Source organism: Theropithecus gelada, chromosome 3 (genome assembly GCF_003255815.1).
Source record: "Theropithecus gelada isolate Dixy chromosome 3, Tgel_1.0, whole genome shotgun sequence".
NCBI lineage: Eukaryota > Metazoa > Chordata > Mammalia > Primates > Cercopithecidae > Theropithecus > Theropithecus gelada.
In genome coordinates this window covers 19,989,655-20,014,069 of record NC_037670.1, presented here as the reverse complement: position 1 = coordinate 20,014,069, position 24,415 = coordinate 19,989,655, and the positions used below count along the sequence as shown (strand labels likewise).

At 47.3% G+C, this 24,415-nt stretch overlaps 1 protein-coding gene across 3 annotated transcripts in view; it reads left to right on the top strand.

The window, feature by feature from the left end:
- Window positions 1-1,043: 1,043 nt before the first annotated feature.
- Window positions 1,044-24,415, top strand: part of PKNOX1 (PBX/knotted 1 homeobox 1) — a 34,172-nt gene continuing 10,800 nt past the window's right edge. Inside the window, exons 1-8 of one of the 3 annotated variants that reach the window (XM_025378686.1) lie at window positions 1,044-1,598; window positions 3,740-3,867; window positions 6,460-6,631; window positions 10,086-10,256; window positions 13,939-14,038; window positions 15,151-15,248; window positions 18,342-18,470; window positions 22,113-22,189. In XM_025378686.1, coding sequence (XP_025234471.1) covers window positions 1,548-1,598; window positions 3,740-3,867; window positions 6,460-6,631; window positions 10,086-10,256; window positions 13,939-14,038; window positions 15,151-15,248; window positions 18,342-18,470; window positions 22,113-22,189 — 926 coding nt within the window. In that variant the 5' untranslated portion in view covers window positions 1,044-1,547. The remainder of the gene's footprint in view (window positions 1,599-3,739; window positions 3,868-6,459; window positions 6,632-10,085; window positions 10,257-13,938; window positions 14,039-15,150; window positions 15,249-18,341; window positions 18,471-22,112; window positions 22,190-24,415) is intronic. The other 2 variants (XM_025378687.1, XM_025378688.1) reach the window with 2 other exon arrangements.

The following is a 24,415-nucleotide window of genomic DNA, read 5'->3' as shown; positions in this document are numbered from 1 at the left end:
TCCCGAGTAGCTGGGACTGTAGGCGCATGCCACCATGCCCAGCTAATTTTTGTATTTTTAGCAGAGACAGAGTTTCACAGTGTTGACTAGGCTGGTCTCAAACTCTTGACCTTGTGATCCACCTGCCTCAGCCTCCCAAAGTGCTGGGATTACAGGTGTGAGCCGCCGCTCGGCTCCTTGTTCCTTTGAACTGTCTCACTCAGGACAAGATGGTAGTCCTTCCGCATCCTGCAAGGCCTGGACAGGATTTCTTTCCATTTAACACTGTCCCCTAAAGTGCTGCTTTCCTTGGGGAACTTTGGTGTTCTTGCTAGTGCAGAACAAGTGGCACGACTGCCCTTGACCTCCACATGACCTTCTCAGGGCAGCCCAGACTCTGAATGTCTGTGACCCGCACCAGCAGTGGCGAGGCTGTGACGGCCGTGGTCCAGCCCGGCTGCTCTCCCCGACTCTGCAGTGCTTTTCCACACCCACACTGCAGGTGCTGGTCGCGTTCCTGCTCCAGCCTTCCAGCACAGAAGTGGCATTTTGCGGTTTTCTGTTAAGAAGCAAGTGTGCCACTACGTACCTGTCTTATGTGCGTGTGTTTACAAGCATGCACATGTCAGTCTACTCTTTTCCACCCCGTCTTAGGCCTCTCTGTTAGCCGTTCCCTCTCCCTGAAACACCAGACTCCCTGATCTCAGTATGTCTCTCCAGTCTTGGTGTAACAGCATCTTCCCAGCGAGGCCTACTCCAACCACATGGCCCAGGAGGGCAGCCCAGGCCCCTCTCACTTCACTCTGGGCCCATTCTTGACCCTGTGTGTTGTGTCTCCCCCTTGCCTGGTTTGTGCCGGGAAGGCAGAGGCCCTGCCTGTCCTGCTCACTGTCGTACCCCAGGCCCAGCACGCTGCTTGGCATGGGCAGGCATTGACTTGACGTTAGCTGGGCAATGAGTGGCAGTGGCTGAAAATGTAATAGCAAGTCAGGGCCCAGCACAGGAAAATAAGAGATTGCTACTTAAGTAGGAAGGGTTTCTTAGTCGGATTTGGGTCATAACATACTATTAAGGATAATTTTTTTTTCTCTCCATGTAAAAATATGTATTTTTAAAAATTGGATGTTATGGGCCGGGTGCAGTGGCTCATGCCTGTAATCCCAGCACTTCGGGAGGCCGAGGCAGGCAGATCACCTGAGGTCGGGAGTTCAAGACCAGCCTGACCAACATGGAGAAACCCCGTCTCTACTAAAAATACAAAATTAGCTGGGTGTGGTGGTGCATGCCTGTAATCCCAGCTACTAGGGAGGCTGAGGCAGGAGAATCGCTTGAACCCTGGGAGGCAGAGGTTGTGGTGAGCCGAGATTGCATCATTGCACGCCAGCCTGGGCAATGAGAGTGAAACTCAGTCTCAAAAAAAAAAAAAAAAAAAAAATTGGATGTTACAGAATGAGGGAGACAAAAAAATGCTCTACAACTATTAACTGATGCTTTTCTGGTTTTGTTCTCCAGACACCATTTGCTTTTCACTCAAGATGATTTGATGTCTTATAAAACTCTGATGAACCATGATGGCTACACAGACATTAAGTATAGACAGCTATCAAGATGGGCAACAGGTGAGCTTGAACTTGATTCTGCATTCGAATTACAAATAACCTGGCACTCAAGCATGGACATTGCTTTGTATGCTTACAATTCAATTGCCATGAGGTTGCATGCTCAATGTAAGTGTATTATGTATTTATTGTACATTTGTGTTCAGAAAAATAAGCCATAGAATAATATTATTTCCTTAACGGATACCAAGATTGCCAGGAATCTTGACTTTCCTAAGTCATATGAAGTTTCTTGGGAATTTACCTTTTAATGTCAGTGTTAATTAGCACTGTTACTTTGAAAGAAAACCCGGTTGATTTTCATGATGACAGATTCCCATGTTGACTGGTGGCTCTTCTGAGTGTCTCACTGTATCAGCTTTTGAATGGGAATCTTGTGGCCTCATCTCCCCAGTTGTAGGCATGAGAGGGTCTGTCCCAGTAATGAATTTGCAGGGCCCCAGTGCTCCATCTTTGTACCTTGCTCGTGCTTGGATGGTTGTGCCATACTTGGGCAGCTCTCCATTGCCCTCCCACCATAGATGAGACTTTGTTTTCCTGGAAGCTATGGTGTTTTGTGCTTTTGAGTACCTGAGTGTTTTGTGTTCTGTGACCTGAATGAATTGAGGAGCAGGAGGATCGAGGCTTGGCGGAGGCCCTTGCCGTCTTTCTTGGCCTGTGATCTTGTTAAACACTGTGTTCTGAACCCACTGGCATTTGGTTCGTCATCCTACTGACTCTGGAGTCAGTGAAGGGATTTGGCCCTGCCCTTTACTTTCCTCCCCAGCAGGCAGGGGCAGTGCAGTGGCCCCCCTCAGCTCCTCTCCCCACCTCAAGTACTTCGGTGGCAAGGGTCAGGCTCCAGATGACTCACTGGAGCCATGCTGGTGAGGTCTGAGGAGGGGTTAGGAGCTGATAAAACACTTCCCAGGCCCTGGGAAGCACTCAGGTATGAACGGGGCAGCGCTCCAGGTGTCATCTGCACCTGGCACAGCTGTCTGGGAGGAGGTGGCTGGTAGCAAGCACTGCTGTCCCAGGCTGTGTCGGAGGTGGTCACTGTGCTGGGATTACAGGCGTGAGCCACCACGCCCGGCCTTTTTAAGGCTTTTTATACATGCTGGCAGATCGCCTTACAGAAATACTGTGTCCACTTAGGCTTTATTGCTTTTATTTTTTTTAAGAGAAACAAAAACAGTTTTCCTAATATGTTGTGTACCATTTAAAGGCAGCAGAATAGAAGTCATCTTATTCCAAAAACAAGACGTTGGAGGGAAGAGAGCACAGGGCTGGAGGATGTGAGAGGCATCCTGTGGGGGTGGGCATTCATGGCTGGCCCCCAGTCTGTCTGGCCAGTGGGGATGGCCCCGCCCCCATGAGATCTCCCCACCCCCGCTGCCCCAAGCTGCTTCCTCAAGGAACAGAAGCATGGCCAAATCCACCAAGGGAGAGATGGCCGGTCCTGGTCCTGAGGAAGCTGAGGTCAGGACAGTCTAATCTGCTCATGGATAACTAGAAGTTTACTGTCGCAACATTTTGTTTTTGTAAACTGATTTCTTTTTTAGTGATTTACATATTTTTTTCCTAAATGACAAAGACATCGCTTATTTAAAGCAGTTTAAATGGTAGTATCTTTTAAGGCTTTAAGTAAACACAGCTGGCCTTTTCCTTCTGAATGCAATGACATTTTTATGGCTATGTATTGCTGAGATTTGAGGGTAGATATGGAAGAAGTTCAGCCCTGCCACAAATATGTAGCGTATGGGGTTAGGTTGTGTCTGTGACATGGTAAGAAGACCTTGGACTATTTGTTTATGTTTCTCTGACTGCAATATTACTACATATTAGGAGATATAGCAATAGACAGAGGAGGAAGATTGCATGTGCGCTATTCTCTTCAGTAGGGCATCGCCAGTGTTATTTTAAAATCACGAGCATTTCACAGACATTGGTTATTTCAGTTCTTAAGCAGTTTGAAAATTTTACCTTTATCTGTTTTAAAGCACGTTAAATTCAAAGCTGTTTTGTTGGTAGTATTCCTTACATATGATTGCAGTCATACCGCTGTCTGGCAATTCCCCACTCCAACTGCATTCCTGTTGCAGCATGGAATACCTAGTAGTGGTTTGTGTTTGCTAATAAGAATTGTTTTCCTCTTTTTACAGATGCAAGTAGTAACAGAGTTAAAGACAGAACAAGATCCAAACTGCTCTGAACCCGATGCAGAAGGAGTGAGCCCTCCCCCTGTGGAGTCTCAGACCCCAATGGATGTGGACAAGCAGGCCATTTATAGGTAGTGCCGGGGGTGCCAGCTGTGGGGGCACTCAGAGGAGTGAGGAGCGTCGACAAGTTTGTTAAAAGGAACACTAGAACTAGTAGCGAGGCAGAGTTGTGAGGTGCCATCATGATGTGATAACTGCTCAGCTGAAAATTGTCTCAGATTAAGATGTTATTTCTGGGCCGGGCGCGGTGGCTCAAGCCTGTAATCCCAGCACTTTGGGAGGCCGAGGCGGGCGGATCACGAGGTCAGGAGATCGAGACCATCCTGGCTAACATGGTGAAACCCCGTCTCTACTAAAAATACAAAAAAAACTAGCCGGGCGTGGTGGCGGGCGCCTGTAGTCCCAGCTACTCGGAGGCTGAGGCAGGAGAATGGCCTGAACCTGGGAGGCGGAGCTTGCAGTGAGCCGAGAACGCGCCACTGCACTCCAGCCTGGGTGACACAGCGCGAGACTCCGTCTCAAAAAAAAAAAAAAAAAAGATGTTATTTCTGGCCAGGTATGGTGGCTCATGCCTGTAATCCCAGCACTTTGGGAGGCTGAGGCCGGCGGATCACTTGAGGTTAAGAGTTCGAGACCAGCCTGGCCAACATGGTGAAACCCCGTCTCTACTAAAAATACAAAAATTAGCCAGACATGGTGACATATGTCTGTAATCTCAGCTACTTGGGAGGCTGAGGCAGGAGAATCGCTTGAACCAGGGAGGCGGAGATTGCTTTGAGCTGAGATCGTGCCATTTCACTCCAGCCTGGGCAACAAGAATGAAACTCTCTCTCACACATACACACACAAAGATGTTATTTCTAATACCTAAAAAAGTTTTAGAATATAAATCTATAAATTTATTGACATCACTCTGACACTAAGACCAAAGACAGTACCAGGAAAATACAGGCCAGTATCCTTCACGAACTTAGATGTAAAAATCATCAATACAATATTAACAAATCAATTCTAGCAATATGTGAAAAGAATAATACATAGCGACCAAGTCAAGTTTTTCCTGGGAACGCCAGACTGGTTTAGTGTTTAAAAGTCGATCAGGCCGGGCGCGGTGGTTCACCCCCGTAATCCCAGCACTTTGGGAGGCCGAGGTGGGTGGATCACCTGAGGTCAGGGGTTCTAGACCAGACTGGCCAACATGGAGAAACCCTGTCTTTACCAAAAAATATAAATATTAGCCGGGTGTGGTGGCGCATTCCTGTAGTCCCAGCTACTCTGGAGGCCGAGGTGGAAGAATCACTTGAACCTGGTAGGCTGAGGTTGCAGTCAGCTGAGATCGTGCCACTACACTCCAGTCTGGGTGACAAAGAATGAGACCCTATCTCAAAAAAAAAAAAAAAAAATTTTTTTTTAAAGTTCAGCATAAAATTACATATAAGTCAGCAGTTCTACTTCTATGCATATATATACCTAAGACAAATGAAAAAAGTCCACACAAAAACGTGTACATGAATCTTCATAGCAGCACTGCCTGTCATGGCCAAAAGCTGGAAACAGTGCCCGTGCCCATCAACTAATGAATGAACAGACATATTATGGCATCTCCATGCAATGCAATAATATTTAACAGTAAAAGGAATGAAGTGGCAGGTGCAGTGGCTCATGCCTGTAATCCCAGGACTCTGGGAGGCCAAGTTGGGCAGATCACTTTAGGTCAGGAGTTCGAGACCAGCCTGGCCAAAAATGGCGAAATCTTATCTGTACTAAAAATACAAAAATTAGGCCAGGTGTGGTGGCTCACGCCTGTAATCCTGGCACTTTGGGAGGCTGAGGTGGGCAGATCATCTGAGGTCAGGAGTTTGAGACCAGCCTGACCAACATGGAGAAACCCCATCTCTACTAAAAGTACAAAATTAGCTGAGTCCTGGTGGTGCATGCCTGTAATCCCAGCTACTCGGGAGGCTGTGGCAGGAGAATCACTTGAACCCAGGAGGCAGAAGTTGCGGTGAACTGAGATCACGCCATTACACTCCAGCCTGGGCAACAAGAGCGAAACTCTGTCTCAAAAAATAAAACAAATTAGCCAGGCGTCATGGCAGGTGCCTGTAGTCCCAGCTACTTGAGGGGTTAAGTAGAAGAATCGCTTAAACCCGGGAGGCAGAGGTTGTAGTGACCCGAGATCCGGCCACTGCACTCCAGCTTGGGCCACAGAGCGAGACTCCATCTTAAAAAAAAAAAAAAAAAGAGGACTGATACCTGTTACAACACTGGTGAGCCTTGGACACATTATGCTGAGGGAAACAAGCCAGACACCACGGTCACATGTTATAAGATTCCCATTCATACGAAATGTCTAGAAGAGGCAAATGTATAGAGATAGCAAGTAGGTTCTAGTCGGCTGGGGTTTGGGAAACAATGGAGAATGACTGCTATTAGATAACAGGGTTTCTTTGCAGGGATGATGGAAATGTTCTAAAGTTGACGGTGGCAATGACTGTGCAACTCTAAAAACCGTTGAATTGCATACTTTAAATGGATGAACTGTGTGGCATGTGAATTTTCAACCAGCAGAGGTGTTAGGTGAAATAGTGCAGGCGTACGTGCAAAGACATTCTCATGGAGATGTAGAACGTAAATGGATTATTTTTTTCTTTTCTCCTCAGGCATCCACTATTTCCATTATTAGCTTTGTTGTTTGAAAAATGTGAACAATCTACACAGGGCTCCGAAGGCACAACTTCTGCCAGTTTTGATGTAGACATCGAAAATTTTGTAAGGAAGCAAGAGAAGGAAGGGAAACCTTTCTTTTGTGAAGATCCAGAAACTGACAATTTGGTAAGTGAAATAAATTTTATTTTTCAAAATGTGAAATATGTTTATGAAATTTTAGGCTTCTGGCCGGGCGTGGTGGCTCAAGCCTGTAATCCCAGCACTTTGGGAGGCCGAGACGGGTGGATCACGAGGTCAGGAGATCGAGACCATCCTGGCTAACACGGTGAAACCCCGCCTCTACTAAAAAATACAAAAAACTAGCCGGGCGAGGTGGCGGGCGCCTGTAGTCCCAGCTACTCGGGAGGCTGAGGCAGGAGAATGGCGGGAACCTGGGAGGCGGAGCTTGCAGTGAGCTGAGATCCGGCCACAGCACTCCAGCCTGGGCGACAGAGCGAGACTCCGTCTCAAAAAAAAAAAAAAAGAAATTTTAGGCTTCTGAGTAGAACTGTAGACTGCTTGTAGTTCTGCTAAAGGAGAGACTCATACAACTCTAAAAGAACTAATTTTTTTTTTTTTTTTTTTTTTAGACGGAGTCTCGCTCTGTTGCCCCGGCTGGGGTGCAGTGGCCGGATCTCAGCTCACTGCAAGCTCCGCCTCCCGGGTTTACGCCATTCTCCTGCCTCAGCCTCCCGAGTAGCTGGGACTACAGGCGCCCGCCACCTCGCCCGGCTAGTTTTTTGTATTTTTTAGTAGAGACGGGGTTTCACCGTGTTAGCCAGGATGGTCTCGATCTCCTGACCTCGTGATCCGCCCGTCTCGGCCTCCCAAAGTGCTGGGATTACAGGCTTGAGCCACCGCGCCCGACCAAGAACTAATTTTTATGGTGTGTGTAATGTGGATATGCCCGTCTTCCAGCCTTCTCTAGGTATCTTTTATTTAGTTAGTTTTTATTTTTAATTTATTTTATTTGTGTAGACACATCTTACTGTGTTCCCCAGGATGGCCTCAAACTCCTGGCCTCAAGCAGTCTTCCCTCCTTGGCCTCCCAAGGCCAAACCTACCATTTCCTTTAAAAATCAAATAAAGACTGGGTGCAGTGGCTCACGCCTGTAATCCCAGCACTTTGGGAGGCCGAGGCGGGCAGATCACGAAGTCAGGAGATTGAGACCATCCTGGCTAACACGGTGAAACCCTGACTCTACTAAAAATTCAAAAAATTAGCCGGGCGTGATGGTGGGCACCTGTAGTCCCAGCTACTCAGGAGGCTGAGGCAGGAGAATGGCATGAACCTGGGAGGCGGAGCTTGCAGTGAGCCGAGATCGCACCACTACACGCCACTACACTCCATCCTGGGCGACAGAGCAAGACTCCATCTCAAAAAAAAAAAATCAAATAAAACAGGCCGGGTGGGGTGGCTCACACTTGTAATCCCAGCACTTTGGGAGGCCAAAATGGGTGGATCACAAGGTCAGGAGTTTGAGACCAGCTTGGCCAACATGGCAAATCCCCGTCCCTACTAAAAATACAAAATTAGCTGGGCGTGGTGGCACACGCCTATAGTCCCAGTTACTCAGGAGGCTGAGGCAGGAGAAGCACTTGAACCCAGGAGGCAGAGGTTGCAGTGAGCCGAGATCGTACCACTGCACTCCAGCCTGGGTGACAGAGTGAGACTCTGTCTCAGAAAAAAAAAAAATCAAATAATTTGAGTCGCCATGCCAGGTGGACACAGGGATTCGGTTCTCTCTGCACAGCGTTTGTAAAGGTCTGTGGGGCTGGGGTGTTCGGGCAACATGTCTGTGACCTGTGTCTGTCCTTGGTTTATCATGGACATGGACACAGACTTGAGCTGTATTCTCCAAGACAGCTCTGTCTTGAGGCTGACAGTGATTTGTGGTGCCTTCCTCCCAGGGCCAGGGCTCCAAGATCCAGCATTTTCTGTGCCCTCCGGAGGCAATGGAGAACTCCTTGGTTCCGTCATCACTGGATCGCTCTGAGCGAGCTGCGCCTGAGGCACCTGTGCAGCGCTGCCAGCTTGGTCTGGGCAGGCCACACTCTCTGGGTCTGCTCTCCTGCCAGAGCATAACCACCGTGTTTGCTTCTCAGAGCTGGGTACATAAAGATCCGGCATCAGGGAACCTTCACTGGATTCCCTTCGAGCCATCTTGGTCCCATATCAAAACCCTGGTTAGGGCCTTCAACAGAAAAGGTTTTTGGAAAACTATTTTTTCCTGAATAAATTGCAGAGGTCTTAGTTTTTAAGAAAATTCTGATTATATACTCAATGCTTACCACCAAATAGATTTTGTGGGTGAGTTATCTGACTTGGATCTGTCTCCTCCTCTCTGAGATGAGACTAACAGTGCACCCTCTTTGGGGGTGAGGATCCGATGCTCTCTCCACCCCTGAGTCTGTGGTCTGCATCCATCTTCCCATTGGCCCACACCTGGCTTGGCCCAGTGAGCAGAGCACAGGTGTCCTCTGTACCTCACCAGGCTGGCAGGGACCAAGGTTCTCCTGACCGGTGAGTGTTTAGCACAGGGCCTAGCAGAGCTTGGCACTCCATCATTTTTGTTAATTGATTCATTTATTCACTGCATAGATACCTGTGAATTACTACCACCAGATTTACTGGTGAAGGACATGGGCTTCGGAGTTGCTGATTCATAGGCAACGGGTACTTATGATAATGACTGCATTATTGTTTTAGTTATCTATTGCTGTGGGACAAATTACCCCAGAATGTAGTTACTTAAGATAAAACTATTCAACTTTGGCCAGGCTCGGCGGCTCACACCTGTAATCCCAGCACTTTGGGAGGCCGAGGCAGGTGGATCACCTGAGGTCAGGAGTTCATGAACAGCCTGACCAACATGGTGAAACCCCTTCCCTACTAAAAATACAAAAATTAGCCAGGCGTGGTGGTGCATGCCTGTAATCCCAGCTACTCAGGAGGCTGAGGCAGGAGAATCACTTGAACCCAGGAGGCGGAGGTTGTAGTGAGCTGAGATCGCACCATTGCACTCCAGCCTCCAGCCTGGGCAGCAAGAGTGAAACTCGTCTCCAAACAAAAACAAAAACAAAAAAATGATATAACTTTTAGAAAAATCACAAGAGAAAATCTTGAGGATCTAGGACTAGGCAAAGAGTTCTTAGACTTGACACCAAAATGGAACTTTATGAAAATGTCGCACCACCTAGGGTGAGTATGGATGTGTCCCTCTTTGTGGATGCAGAAACAGAAGTAGATGAGGGTGGGTCACTTGTCCTGCCTGCCACAGAGCGAGTCAGTGGAAGGGCTAGGCTTCGGCTCACAGCGCACACACCTAGCACTGGGATGCACTGAGGTCACCACCGTGCGCCTTTGTCTTCCCTGCACACCAGATGCAGCCAGATACCAAAGCCCAGGGCAGTGGCACTGGAACAACTCATCAGTTTAGAGGATTTCTGATGTTATTCCACTTTGGTTATTGGCAGTAGAGATGGTTCCATCTAATAACTAAGAACTGGTATGTAGGATCATGATAACTTACAGTAATGCTACCTTTTTCTCTGAAAGTCTTCATTTTCTCTGCTCTAGATGGTAAAAGCAATCCAGGTTTTGCGCATTCATCTTCTTGAGCTGGAAAAGGTTAACGAACTCTGCAAAGATTTCTGCAGTCGATACATTGCTTGTCTAAAAACGAAAATGAACAGTGAAACTCTATTGAGTGGAGAGCCTGGAAGCCCGTACTCACCGGTGCAGTCCCAGGTACTTATGTTTGGGGGTCTTGCTTTCCCTCTCTGCCACTGTGAACATCTGCCTTGAGTCATGAGACCAGCAGCTCTTTCAGAATTCACTGGGTCATTTTAATGACTTTCTACAAGAAGGACCCTCTAGCTCTCTGACCCTAGCCTGGTTTGGGAATGAACTCCCTCAGGGTATGAAGTGAGTCCTCAATCTGCATAATGGGCCACCGGTGCCATGTTTATGGAAGGCACAATTCCATTTCATTTCTTTCTTTTATTTCTTCTTAAAATATTTTATTTTTTCTTTTAAAAAAATTGTGTAAAATATACATAATATAAAATTTACCATCTTAGCTATTTTAAAATGTACAGTTCAATGGTGGTGTTTATTCACATTGTTGGGCAGCCATCAACACCATCCATCTCCAGAACTTTCTCATCTTCTCAAACTCAAACTCTGACCCTATTAAACACTCATTCCAGATTCCCCCTCCCCTAGCCCCTGGCACCCACCATTCTGCTGTCTGTCTCTGTGAATTCCACTACCCCAGGTCTCTCATGTGAAGTGGAATCATACAGCGTTTGTCCTTCTGGGCCCTTTGCTTGTTTCTTTGTGCAGAATGCCTGTAAGGTTCATCCATGAGGAAGCACTACTGTGTTTTAGCCATTCTGATGATCCGTAGTGATATTAATATTTCTTTGTGGTTTTAATTTTCATTTCCCTGATGACTAATGATGTTGAACATTATTATGCCCTCTGTGTATTTTCTTTGATAAAATGTCTGCTGCTTATGTCTTTTGCCCATTTTTTAATTGGATTTTTTTTTTTTAACTTCTGAGTGTTTAGAGTTCTTTGCTTACTGTAGATACTGGTTCTCTGTTGGATATATGGTTTGCAAACATTTTCTCCAAGTCTATAGTAGCTAAGTATTTTTTTTTTCAACCTCTTAACAGGCCTTTTTCAGAGCCAACCTTTTTAATATTAATAAAGTTCAATTTATTAGGTTTTCCTTTTATGGATCTTTCTTTTGGTGTCAAGTCTAAGAACTCTTTGCCTAACCCTAGGTCCCAAAGATTTTGTCTTAAGTTTTTTTCCAGAAGTTTTTAGAGACAAGGTCTCTATGTTGCCCAGGCTGGTCCCAAACTCCTGGGCTCAAGCGTGAACCACCATGCCCGGCCTCAAAAGTTTTATAGTTTTACATTTTACATTTAAATCCATGATCCATTTTGAGTTGATTTTTGTATAGAATAAGTCTCAAAACTGTGTAGATTGTTTCCTCCCACCCCGTTATTCCGTTTCAAAATTGTTTTAGCTATTCTGGTTCCTTTGCCTGTTCACATAAATTTTAGAATGCTCTTGTCTAGAGCTACGAAAAAATCTTACCGAGATTTTGATAGGAATTGCATTATACCTGTATATCAATCTGGGAAGAATTGAGATCTTTACTGTGTTGAGTCTTCCAATCCACAGCTATGGCATGTCTCTCCATTGATTGACAACTCTGATTTCTTTCATCAGTGTTTTGTAGTTTTTGACACATAAGTTGTGTACATGTGTTTTTAGAATTATACCCAAGCATTTCCTTTCCTGGCCTGTGCCATCTTGAATAAGAGTGGCGAGAGCAGACATTCTTGCCTTGTCACCGCCTTAGGGGACACCTTGCAGTCACTCACTGTTGATGATGTTGGTTGCAGGTTTTTTTCTAGATGCTCTTTACCAAGTTGAGGAAGTTCTCCTATATTGCTTTTTATCTGAGAGATTTTTATTTTGTTCAATTTTGTTAAATGCTTTCTGGCATTGATTGATATGATTATGTGATTTTTCTTCTTTAGCCTGTTAATAATGAACATTACATGGATTGATTTTTTTTAATATTGAACAAGCCTTCTATTCTTGGAACAAACTCTGCTTGGCCATGGCACATAATTCTTTTCATATATATTCTTGAATTCTCTTGGCTAATATTTTGTTCAGCATTTTTGTCTATATTTATAAGGGATATTGGTGTATAGTTTTATTTTTCATACAGTGTTTCGTTTTGGGATCAAGATACACAAACTTACATAAAATGGATTGGGAAGTATTCCCTCCTCTTATTTTTTCTGGAGATTATGTAGACTTGGTGTTAGTTCTTAAATCTTTGATAAAGAGAATTGGTCTATTTCACCTAAGATGTTAAATTTAGGAGTTTAGAGTTGGTCTAGTATTCTCTTCATAGCCTTTTTTTTTTTTTTTGAGATGGAGTCTGGCTCTGTCGCCCAGGCTGGGGTGCAGTGGCCGGATCTCAGCTTACTGCAAGCTCCGCCTCCCAGGTTCATGCCATTCTCCTGCCTCAGGCCTCCCAAATAGCTGGGACTACAGGCGCCCACCACCATGCCCGGCTAATTTTTTTGTATTTTTTAGTAGAGACAGGGTTTCACCGTGTTAGCCAGGATGGTCTCGATCTCCTGACCTCATGATCCGCCCGTCTCAGCCTCCCAAAGTGCTGGGATTACAGGCTTGAGCCACCGCGCCCGGCCTCTTCATAGCCTTTTGGTGTTAGCAGGGTCTGTAGTGATCTCTCCTGGTTTTATTTCTGATATTGGTCTTTTGTGTCTCTCTCTTTTTTTTTTTTTTTTTTTTTTTGGTCTTTCTAGAGGTTTGTGTAATTTTCAAAGAACAGTATTTTGTTTTATTGATTTTTTTTTTTTTTGGTTGTTTTTCTGTTTTCAGTTTCATTGATTTCACTTTGATCTTTATTATTTCCTTTCTTCTGCTTTGGGTTTGTGATGTTCCTGTTTTTCTAAGATCTTAAGGTGGGAGCTGGGATGATTGATTTGACTAGCTTAACTTTTATTACAACCAAATTAATGTGGCAGGCTTGAAGCGTAGCCGCTAAGCTTACACGTTCCGCTCAGTGGTGGCCCACAGAGTCAACGCTTTGGGGTGGTGTCCCCTTATGCTATTTAACTGCTCACATGTCAGGGCATGTGAGTGTGCTGGGCCCGGCACCGTAGGCTCCTCTCCCCTGCCAGCTGCCCACCCAGGCTTTACAGTCAGTGGATAAAGTGGCCCATGTGGATCTAACCCCAGATGCCTAGAGTCCTCCATGGCGCATGGACAAACATTTGCATGGAGCTCGCTGTGGGCCGGGCACAGTTCCAAGCACTGTACAAGCAAGAGCACCGGGGAAAGCCATGATCACACTTGTGCTGGGGTCAAGAGTCAAGGTGGGTGCCAGAGGCTGACTCCCCAGCACAACTTGGAATACCTCAGCCCTGCTCACTTCCAGTGCCTCCCAGGCCCATGCTATAATCTCTTGAATGTTCTTATCGGTCAGGGAGAGCTTGGTTCATGGAACACTCAAGAGTCCACCAAGCCAAGTCTATTGAAAAAGGTGTGTGATCAGAATGCAGGGTCCTCCTTGTCATCCTCCTGGGCTGTAAGGCACATGGAATATGGCAGTGAGATGATGGTAATCTTTTGGGAGCCACAGTGCGGGCTGACGTTGCAGGCTGGCTTGTTGTGTTTAATACACCGTTGTGCATCTCTTGCTTTCCGTGTGTGGTGCGTGCGTTCCGAAGCCGCGTCATCTGAGGGTGTTCTTTCCCTCAAGCTTCTCCTTCCCTTTTTAATGGTGTCATTATGCTACTTATTTTAAAGTTTTAAACATGGGTTTTCCATTTTCTAGTAATTCTTTCAACGTGTGTGTTCTGACTTGCAGCAGATTCAAAGTGCCATTACAGGCACCATCAGCCCTCAAGGAATTGTGGTGCCAGCATCTGCGCTGCAGCAGGGAAACGTAGCCATGGCGACCGTGGCAGGTACGATGACGGAAAAATGGACACGCTCTCCATGAGGTTTTGCAGAAAATGGTCCTGTGTGTTAGATTGACAGTATAAATATAATTTTAAGTTAATGCCATTTTCTATTATAGCAATGTTAGAAGCTAGAGGTCTCTGAATGCCTCTTTCTTGTTAATACTCAATAACAAATATTTTATGTAGATTATGTTTCTTTATTTCTCTACCAAAAATATATTGGAAAGAAAAAAGGTTTTATATAGGAGTTGAAAATAACACCAAAAACCAGTTGTCATTTTCAAATAACATAGTTTTTTGTTGTGCTTTTAATAGCACCCTGAAAATCTTAAGTTTTATCATTAATTGATGATAATCAAATAAAAATGCAGTCTTAGCGTTAGTATTACTTGTAAAACAAAAACTGTTACAGGAAGGGGACAGACTCCAGAGTTTCCTGGTGCGTAGAGAACATTGAAAACACAAAGCATCATGGAAATGGGACAGGCAGGGAGGGAGGGGTAGAAATTTACACCAAAGACCTCACATAATAGCACAAAGGGAAACCTCAGTGGGAAAAAGAAAGCACCATTTATCCAAAAATATAACTAGAATAAAATAGTTATTATTTAGTACCCTTGCCCAAATCCTTAACATGTGCTAATTTTAGGAAAAAGTAGAAAACAGAGGCTTGCAGAAGGAAGGGAGCCCTCACGCCCCAGGTCGGTTGGTGGTGTGTGAGGCGGACTGTGTGGGCTGCCGGGCACCTAGTGCTCACCCACCTGCCCACCCACTGCTGCAGGTGCCCGAGTAGCCTACCCAGGGAGTTTGTGATACTTTATAGTGACAAGTCAACTGGCAAAGGATTGTTGATCATTTGAAATGATTAAAAAGCTCATCAAACTAGGGATTTTATTCCTTTTGTAAGTATATCAAGAAGAGGGCTGGTCACAGTGCCTCACATCTGTAATCCTAGCACTTTGGGAGGCCAAGGCGAGAGGATGAGTTGAGACCAGGGGTTAGAGACCATCCTGGGTAACAAAGCAAGATCCCTGTCTCTACAGAAACAGAAAAAAGAATGGCTTAAATCATTGAGACTTAAAAGCAGCCTCATATTTTTTATTCTCCCTTTCGAGGTGGCACAGTGTATCAGCCTGTCACGGTCGTCACTCCCCAAGGCCAAGTGGTCACACAGACATTGTCACCCGGGACAATTAGGATCCAGAACTCCCAGGTGCGTGCGCCATTTTATGGAAGGCTTTGGGGGCGAGTGCTGCCCACAGAGGGAAGGGCACAGGTAGAACAAGCATGAGCTCTTCCCTCTGCCTGAAGAGCCTTTCTCTTGTGTAGCAATTTCTGGTTTCTCTGAATGTCAGTGTTTTGTTTCTTTGTACTCTTATCTCTCTCATTGTAGAGAATTTGCAAAGTTCAGAAAATTCTGAAGGAACAGGAAAAAAGTCACTCATAACCACCCCCCCCAGCCCCCGCCCCCCCGCACAGTTATCCAGTGCTAGCGTTGGATCATGTGTGCGTCCACCAGGGGCAGAGGTCTTGTAGGCACACATTCCCTCGCGGTCCCCACAGAGGGCACAGCAGAACTGCCAGGCAAACTTTTCAGACCAGAGAGCCTGGCCCATACCTCCATCATGACAGTGTCGTCGGGTCCAGGCTTTCAGGCCTCTCTGTCACCCAGGCTGGAGCGCAGTGACGCGATCTCTGTGGCTGCCAAACCTTGCCAGTCTTTGGTGTGTGTTATCAGTTCTTACTTTAAGAACATTGATTCTGGACTGGGCACGGTGACGCCTGAATTCCCAGTAAAGGCCAAGGCGGGCAGGTCACGAGGTCAGGAGTTTGAGATTAGCCTGGCCAATATGGTGAAAGCCCATCCCTACAAATACAAAAATTAGCTGGGCGCAGTGGTGCATGCCTGTAATCCCAGCTACTTGGGAGGCTGAGGCAGGAGAATTGCTTGAACCCAGGAAGCAGAGGTTGCAGTGAGCCGATATCGTGCTACTGCACTCCTGCCTGGGCAACAGAGTGAGACTCTATCTCAAAAAAAAAACAAAACAAACAAACAAAAAAAACATTGATTCTGGCCGGGTACGGTGGCCCACGCCTATAATCCCAGCACTTTGGGAGGCCAAGATGGTTGGATCTCTTGAGGTTAGGAGTTTGAGACTAGCTTGTCCAACGTAGTGAAACCCCGTCTCTACTAAAAATGCAAAAATTAGCTGGACGTCGGGTGCATGTCTATAATCCCAGCTACTCGGGAGGCTGAGGCAGGAGAGTCACTTGACCTGGGAGGCGGAGGTTGCAGTGAGCCAAAATCATGCCACTGCACTTCAGCCTGGGCAATAAGAGAAAAACTCCATCTCAAATAAAATAAAATAAAATAAACAAAAACCCCACATTTTTTTTGAGACTTTGCAAACCTAAAAATGAGTTTATTTTGATCTCATATTTGATATGCCCTGTTTACTTGTAGAATTCCGGGTTGAAAATCCTTTCTAACCCACATTGAGAAAGCATTACTTTTGTGTTTTGTTTTTCTGAGATGAAGTCTCACTCTGTCGCCCAAGCTGGGGTGTAGTGGTGTGATCTCGGCTCACTGCAACCTCCACCTCCCAAATTCAAGTGATTCTCCTGCCTCAGCCTCCTGAGTAGCTGGGATTACATGTGTGTGTCACTATGCCCAGCTAATTTTTGTATTTTTAGTAGAAATGGGTTTCACCATGTTGGCCAGTCTGGTCTCGAAATCCTGGGCTCAAGCAATCCGCCTGCCTCGGCCTCCCAAAGTGCTGGGATTACAGGTGTGAGCTGCCGCACCCGGGTCTCAAGAAGGTTGGTGTTGTTTTTTCCAATCTTTTGTGTTTTTCTCATCTTTTAGAGGCTTCTCTTTTTTTGCAGGTGCTCTGATTTTTTTTTTTAACGTGGGTATCTCTCTGTTCTTTTTTCCTTTTTTTTTTCCCCAAGAGACAAGGTCTCGCTCTGTTACCCAGGCTGGAGTACAGTGGCACAAACACAGCTCCCTGCAGCCTTGACCTCCCAGGCTCAAGCAATCCTCCCGCCTCCGCCTCCTGAGTAGCTGGGACTACAGGCATGTGCCACCTTGCCCAGTTAATTTTTAAATATTTTTGTAAAGACAAGGTCTCCCTATGTTGCCCAGGCTGGTCTTGAACTCCTGGGCTCAAATAGTCCTCCTGCCTTGGCCTCCCAAAGTGCCGGGATTACAGGTGTGAGCCACCGTGCCTGGACTGAAGTTAGGTTTATATGTGAGTTCTTAAATAGGCTGACCTATCCATGCTGCGGACCCTACGGAGTGATTTTGCCTTCTTCCTTCCCTGGTCTGTGCAGTGCGCAGTGGCAGCGTCATCTCAGCAGGCACCTGGGGAGGGAAATGACATGTGAGGGAGGCCGTGCCAGGGCCTGGAGCACGGCCTTGTAACGAGCAGATCTTCTCTCGTGTTTTGTGAGAAAGAATTTAACAAAGAAATGCCATTCACATCTTTTTCTTTTAAAATCGAGTTGGCAGAGTAGCCTACTCTTTCCTGGGTGACAGGAGGGAAGGTCCGTATCTCCAGTGCCTGCAGAGGCATTTGGAACAAGGAGTCAGCCTGTGCTCTCCTGTTCTGCGGCCCCTCTTTCTGCCTTTGTGCTGTTTCTGTTTCTTTCCCCTCTGCTCCCCTGGCGTATCCTACTCTTGACAGTTGGATTTTCTGGTGTCCCTGTTCATTCTCATTGGTTCTTGATGTCCCTTTTTGGCTAGGAAGTCACATGTTCTCACTGACCTCACTGCAGGAGACACAGGTGGGAACAGGTGGTGGGTGAGAGAAGCACGGCATTCCTGCCTGCAGAGGATAGGCTCTGAGCCTCCCTGCCTGAGAGGCCTCTGCAGAGCCAAGTCACTAGTGCAAAGACTTATCACGTGCCAGCCTGGGCAAGAGGGCGAGACCCTGCCTCTACAAAAAGTAGACGAAATTAGATGGGTGTGGTGACATGTGAGTCTGGTCCCAGCTACCCAGGAGGCTGAGCTGGAAGAATCGCTTGAGCCCAGGAGTTCAAGGCTGCAGTGAGCCGTGATTGCACCACTGCACTCCAGCCTGAGCGACAGAGCAAGATCCTGTCTCAAAAAAAAAAGAAAAGCCCAGTAATGTGGAGGGAACCACGTCCTGAAACATCAGTCCACACAGGGTTCCTGTGCATGGGCCTTGACTACTAGTCCTTTCCCTGTCCGATCCTTCGCTGTTTTCTCCACCTGCAGTTGTAAGTACTTCGATATGTGAGAATTTCCTATGCTTTCTAATGTTATTTTTCAACTGTTTAAAAGCTTCAGTTACAGTTAAACCAAGATCTCAGCATCTTGCATCAAGATGATGGTTCATCTAAGAACAAGAGGGGCGTCCTGCCGAAGCACGCCACAAACGTGATGCGGTCCTGGCTCTTCCAGCACATCGGGGTAAGGACGGCTGGGCCGGCCCTTGCCTTGCAGCTCTCTGCGACACTTGCTCTCTGGCTTATGTGTCATGGAAAAGGGTTACTTCTCTGGGCTCAGAAAGTCAAAGGCCTGACTTTCAGGACTTCGTGGCATGTCCATAATGGGGGGAGCGTGGGGCACTGCTGCAGGAAACTTGAAGGGCAGTGAGGGCCGCCGTGAAGGAGCACCCGGGCGCATGTGAGCTGTGCACGTGTGTGCGAGACAGCCCACCACGAAGGGCGATGGGATCAGGTGAGCCAGAAAAGTGGGCAGAGAAGGGGTGTTCTGGGGCCGCACAGGGGAAGTTGCTGTGTTTCTGTGTGTTGGGTTGACAAGGAAGCCGAGACCGGTTAGAGACATCTCAGTGCCGGGTGCACCTACGGGCGGGCCACCGGGTGGGTACCTTTTGCTGGAAGCGAGTCTGTCCCACGGGGAGCGTCGGTTTACCCAGCACATGTGCACCCGGCTTCCTCCGCCGGGGCATGGCCGCGGGTTCTCCCCATCCCCAGGACATCTTAGGAAGTGCGGTGGTGGGCCTGCTTGCTGAGTTGCTTGGGGGGACCTGCTCCGCAGGCTGTGTGTCACCATTGCTGCCAGCCTGCTGATCCAGGGCAGAAGAGAGCAGGCGGGGCTCTCCTGGGGCAAGCACAGGGAGGCCGAGGCAGGAAGGCAGACACCAGTTTGGCTTGGCCCTAAGTGTTTGCCCTTCTCTCCCGCTGTCACCGCTGATTGGTGTGGGACTGTGGCCATATCCACCCGTCTTCTCAGCCTCCTCCTCCTCGGCCTTCTGCGCGGCATCTGCCCTTCCCTCCTGCTGTCTCCTCTCCAGGGCACCTCCACTGGGGCTGAGGCCTGTTTCTCCTCAGCACTCTGTCCTTACCCTCCCCTGACCATGGGACCCTGAGCCCATGGTCATCTCGCCATCTCGTGGCCCACTTTTCTCTGGCTGCCTCGGGCTCCTCGGTTGAGGAAGGGGTCCATGGGAGTGACTGGCCCGAGGGCTTGAAACTGACAGGTGGTATTACTGGGTGGTCCTGGGAGGGGAAGGACCCTCTCCTGGGCGGAAGGCCTGGCAGGAGCCTTGGCTGTGCCTTTTCCGCTTGCCTGCTCTGGCCTCTTGGTCTCCACCGAGCTGCTTCCACGGACGTAAGGTAGCGAGCAGCACATGTCAGGAGAAAGAAGTGCCACCTGTGAGCAGCCGGGCCGCTCTGAGAAATTGGCCCAAAGAGATCAGTCACAAGGAAACGGAAAGATTTGTGTAAGAATGTTAGTGTTGTTCAGTATAATAATGGAAAGCGGGTCGGCATGTAGATGAGGACGTACCGGTTTGCTGGAGTATCACACGGATAGTTAACATAAGGAATGAGGGCTCTAAGCAGTCGGGAGGTTTAGTGAAGGATAGGAAGTCACAAGGCAGCATGTCGCTATGTTTACACACATCGTGATTATTACAGCCAATCAGTATATGTATAATATAATCAGAGAACAACACCAAGTGGTGGGATTGGGTGAGTACTCTCCTTTCAGCTGTCCTTGAATGTTTTAATAATTTCTGAAACAATTAACCCGCTCATCATGTCCAGTGAAGATGCTGCGTTTCTTCCCGTGAGGCGTCCTCAGCCCCTCCTTGCCCTCGTTTCTTGGCAGTGCCGTCCCCCTGTGCTTCCCGCACACTCTGGGGCAGCATCTCTGGCCATTTGGTGTTTTCTGCTTGTGTGCTGGTGTTTCCTGCTCTGTTTCGATTTTATGAGCTTTTTAAAGGGGGAGAACAGTATTTCTGTTTCCATGACTTTGAGCTCAGAGCCACACGCTCATTGATGGAATCAAGTTGAGTCACACTGCCAGTTAGTTTGAGGAAACAAGCGCATCACTGCTGAGGCACATCCGAGGCTGCTCCATCCGCCTGCGATAAGCAGGGGTGTCTCCACGCCACTCTCAACGTCCCTTTCACATCAAAGCCAAGTAAACTCCCTCTGCTGACTCAGTTGGTGCCGTTCATTCTCCTGCGTCCCTGTTGATCCAAAATCAGGGACTTTAGTGCATTCAGGTTTTAGAGTAAATGTCGCGTTGGTTTCCACATATAGACAGTCATCAATCTTGGAGAAATTATTTAGCATAGCTAGAAATCATTTACGGTTGGTACTTCTGTGAGTTTTGCTATTTAGTTCTGGTTGGATTTTTTTTTTTTTTTTTCCTGCACTCCCAGGCTGGAGTGCTGTGGCGCAATCTCGGCTCACTGCAACCTCTGTTTCCTGGGTTCAAGCAATTCTCCTGCCTCAGCCTCCCAAGTAGCTGGGACTACAGGTGCGTACCACCAGGCCCGGCTAATTTTTTGTATTTTTAGTAGAGACGCAGTTTCACCATGTTAGCCAGGATGGTCTTGATCTCCTGACTTCGTGATCCACCCACCTTGGCCTTCCAAAATACTGGGATTACAGGCGTGAGCCACTGCACCCGGCCAGATTTTTTTTTTTTTTAGATGGAGTTTTGCTCTTGTTGCCCAGGCTGGAGTGCAGTGGGGTGATCTCAGCTCACTACAGCCTCCGCCTCCCAGGTTCAAGCAATTCTCCTGCCTTAGCCTCCCAAGTAGCTGGGCATACAGGCACCCGCCTCCACACCCAGCTCATTTTTTGTATTTTTAGTAGAGATGGGGTTTCACCATATTGGCCAGGCTGGTCTCAAACTCCTGACCTCAAGTGATCCACCTGCCTTGGCCTCCCAAAGTGCTGAGATTACAGCGTGAGGCACCCTGCCCAGCCCTCTGGTTGGATTTTTTGTATGTGAAATGTTTCAATCATACATAAAAGAATAGCATAGCGGGCACTCCTGCTGCCAGCCCTGGGTTCAGTTCCTTACTGACAGCACAGGTGAATCCAGCAGAGATCTCATCCCAGGAAAGCCGTCGATGGCATCAGCTCATCCCAGTGTCAGTTGATTCTTGTGGTACCCATGATGGCAACGTGTCCCCCAGCCTGCCTGGCCATTTCCTACTCCACCCGTTTCACCAGCTGTGGGATGGGGGCAGTTTGTAAACACTTCATGCCTCAGTCTCCTTTTCTGTAAAATAAAGACAGTGACAGTGACCATCTCAGCAGGTGCTTCTGAGGAATCAGTGAATTATTATAGAATGGACAAGGTAATTGAAATGTGCTGTGTGTTGCTTGTGGCAGAGGCTCCTGGGCCAGAATCCATCCATCCATCCATCCTGTTTACATGGATGTAGTTTATTGTTCGTAAGTTAAAGTTCAATAAAGTTGATACAAAGTCTGTAGATTGTATCAAGCCTGACGTAGACTCACCGCTGGACAGCATAGCTGCTCCTGGTGATGTCACTGCTGTCATCGTCACCGCTGAACCGTTAGACATGGGGGCGGCCAAGCGCTGAACCTAGACATGGGGGCGGCCCACCTTGACCTGTGCACTAACCAGCCACTGAGGCACTAGGACGTTCCTGGTACTAGGAGAAACACTTTGTTCTGTGAGACTCCAGTTAGGTTTTGGCTAGAAGCACTGTTGATGTTACCATTATTTTCTGATGATTATGTAATGCTCACATTTTGCCTAGATCATCTTGATTTCCTTTGTAAACTCGAAGGCCGTGGTAACCCTCCTTTTTATTTTCAGCATCCCTACCCAACAGAGGATGAGAAAAAACAGATTGCTGCTCAGACAAATTTGACACTACTCCAAGTCAACAACTGGTAAGGTGCCCTGCTTCCCGAAATCTTGCCTGTCAGCACGGTAGAGCACTTGGAAATGCTGGCACCAATATATAGTGAAACTTGCTGAAAATAGGAGATCCCTTGTTTTCTTTTTTCCCAACTGAGACAGGTCTTGCTGTGTTGCCCAGGCTGGTCTCAAACTCCTGGCCTCAAGTGATCCTCCCACCCTAGCCTCTCAAAGTCCTGGGATCATGGGTGTGAGTCACTGCGCCTGACTAAAAATATGCGTTCTTTTAATGGGCAGTGGGAGCAGGAGACTTAGGAATAAACCAGATTCAACCTAAGTTTTCATATCAATACCTCATTATGGACTGCATCCTGCCTGCCTCTTTAGAGCTGTTTTTCGGTCAGGCGCAGTAGCTCACACCTGTAATCCCAGCACTTTGGGAGGCCGAGGCAGGTAGATCACAAGGTCAGGAGATCGAGACCATCCTGGCTAACACAGTGAAACCCCATCTCTACTAAAAATACAAAAAATTAGCTGGGCGTGGTGATGGGCGCCTGTAGTCCCAGCTACTTGGGAGGCCGAGGCAGGAGAAGAGCGTGAACCCAGGAGGTAGACCTTATAGTGAGCTGAGATGGTGCTGCTGCACTCCAGCCTGGGCAACAGAGCGAGACTCCGTCTTAAAAAAAGAAAAAAAAATAACTATTTCTCTAGGGTGCTGCTGTCCCCTAAGCCCCACACTCATACAAAACGGTGATGTGAGGCCGGGTGCGGTGGCTCACGCCTGTAATCCCAGCTCTCGGGGAGGCAGAGGCAGGAGATAGCTTAAGACCAGGAGTTCGAGACCTGCCTGAGCAATATAGCGAGACCTCATTCTCCACAAAAAGGAAGAAGAAGAAAAAAAGGTATAACAGAACTGTGATGTGTTGTTAGTGGATGAACTTTGGGATGGTGGGAGGCCAAAAGTGAGAGGTCCTGCCCCATGGGGGGACCCTCTGCTGCTTTTTCTTGTGGAGGTCCTGCTCCATGGCAGAGGCTGGGAGCCATTCCTAGGAGAGAAACGCCCAGGAGGACATTTCATTAAACGTCCCCTTCTAGTCCTGCTGTCAGACGTTGCTGTGGACACTTAGACTGTGGCCACAAGCCCGTGTTCCTAAGTGGCACTGAAGTGGGGGGTGGTCTTCCATTTTGGGTATTAGTCACTTGTCTCATCTTTTAAATTTACTTATTGTTCAGATGTAGGAAACAATTTCAGCTTAATAAAACTGGCATGCATAAAAGAAGAAAGCACAAATTCTTCCAGTTGTAAACATTATTATCTTTATCTTAACTGTGCTAAAATGTGAACTTGTCGAAGTTCCAGCAGGAAAGTCTTCGTCTTTGTGCAGTCGTGTGTGCAGGAGGCACGCCTCGGGGTTGCGTAAGCCCTTCCGCGATCCTGCACTCTTGCCATTCTTTTAGATTTGTGTAGTCACAACAGACTGTACTATTTGCGTTATTTCCTGTTAAATCTTTTAAATAGAATATTAACAAAACTTTAAAGATTCTGAGTATGTTGTTGCTGCGATGGTTGTTACCTACTGCTCGTGTTCTTGGTGGTTTTCCTGGAGTCTATGTGGAAACCACATGCTTTGGCTGGGGCACACCCGTGGTGGGTGAGCTGAAGCGGGAGGGATGTTTCTCTGGATGTGCTGGTGCCCGGTCACTGCTCAGCACCCTCCCGCTTTCCTTTGTTCATGATTTCTGGTGTTCCCTGACTTGCTACTATGTTGCATTAACAAATTGTCTTATCTAGGTTTAGTATCAACTTTTGATTTTTAGTATTATTAACAGTTTAATAATGTAACTTTTAAAAATTCTAAATTTCTGAACTGTTTAATATTTGTAGCTATTTTTACTTTTTCTGACTTTCTTTTCTTTTATATTTACAAACATTACATCTTGGAGTGAGATGTACACACCCATCATTAGCTCATGCCTCTGCTGGTAGCAGCTTTGAATAAGAAGGATTTAAAAACACATTACAGGCCGGGCGCGGTGGCTCAAGCCTGTAATCCCAGCACTTTGGGAGGCCGAGACGGGTGGATCACAAGGTCAGGAGATCGAGACCATCCTGGCTAACACGGTGAAACCCCGTCTCTACTAAAAAAATACAAAAACCTAGCTGGGCGAGGTGGCGGGCGTCTGTAGTCCCAGCTACTCGGGAGGCTGAGGCAAGAGAATGGCGTGAACCCGGGAGGCGGAGCTTGCAGTGAGCTGAG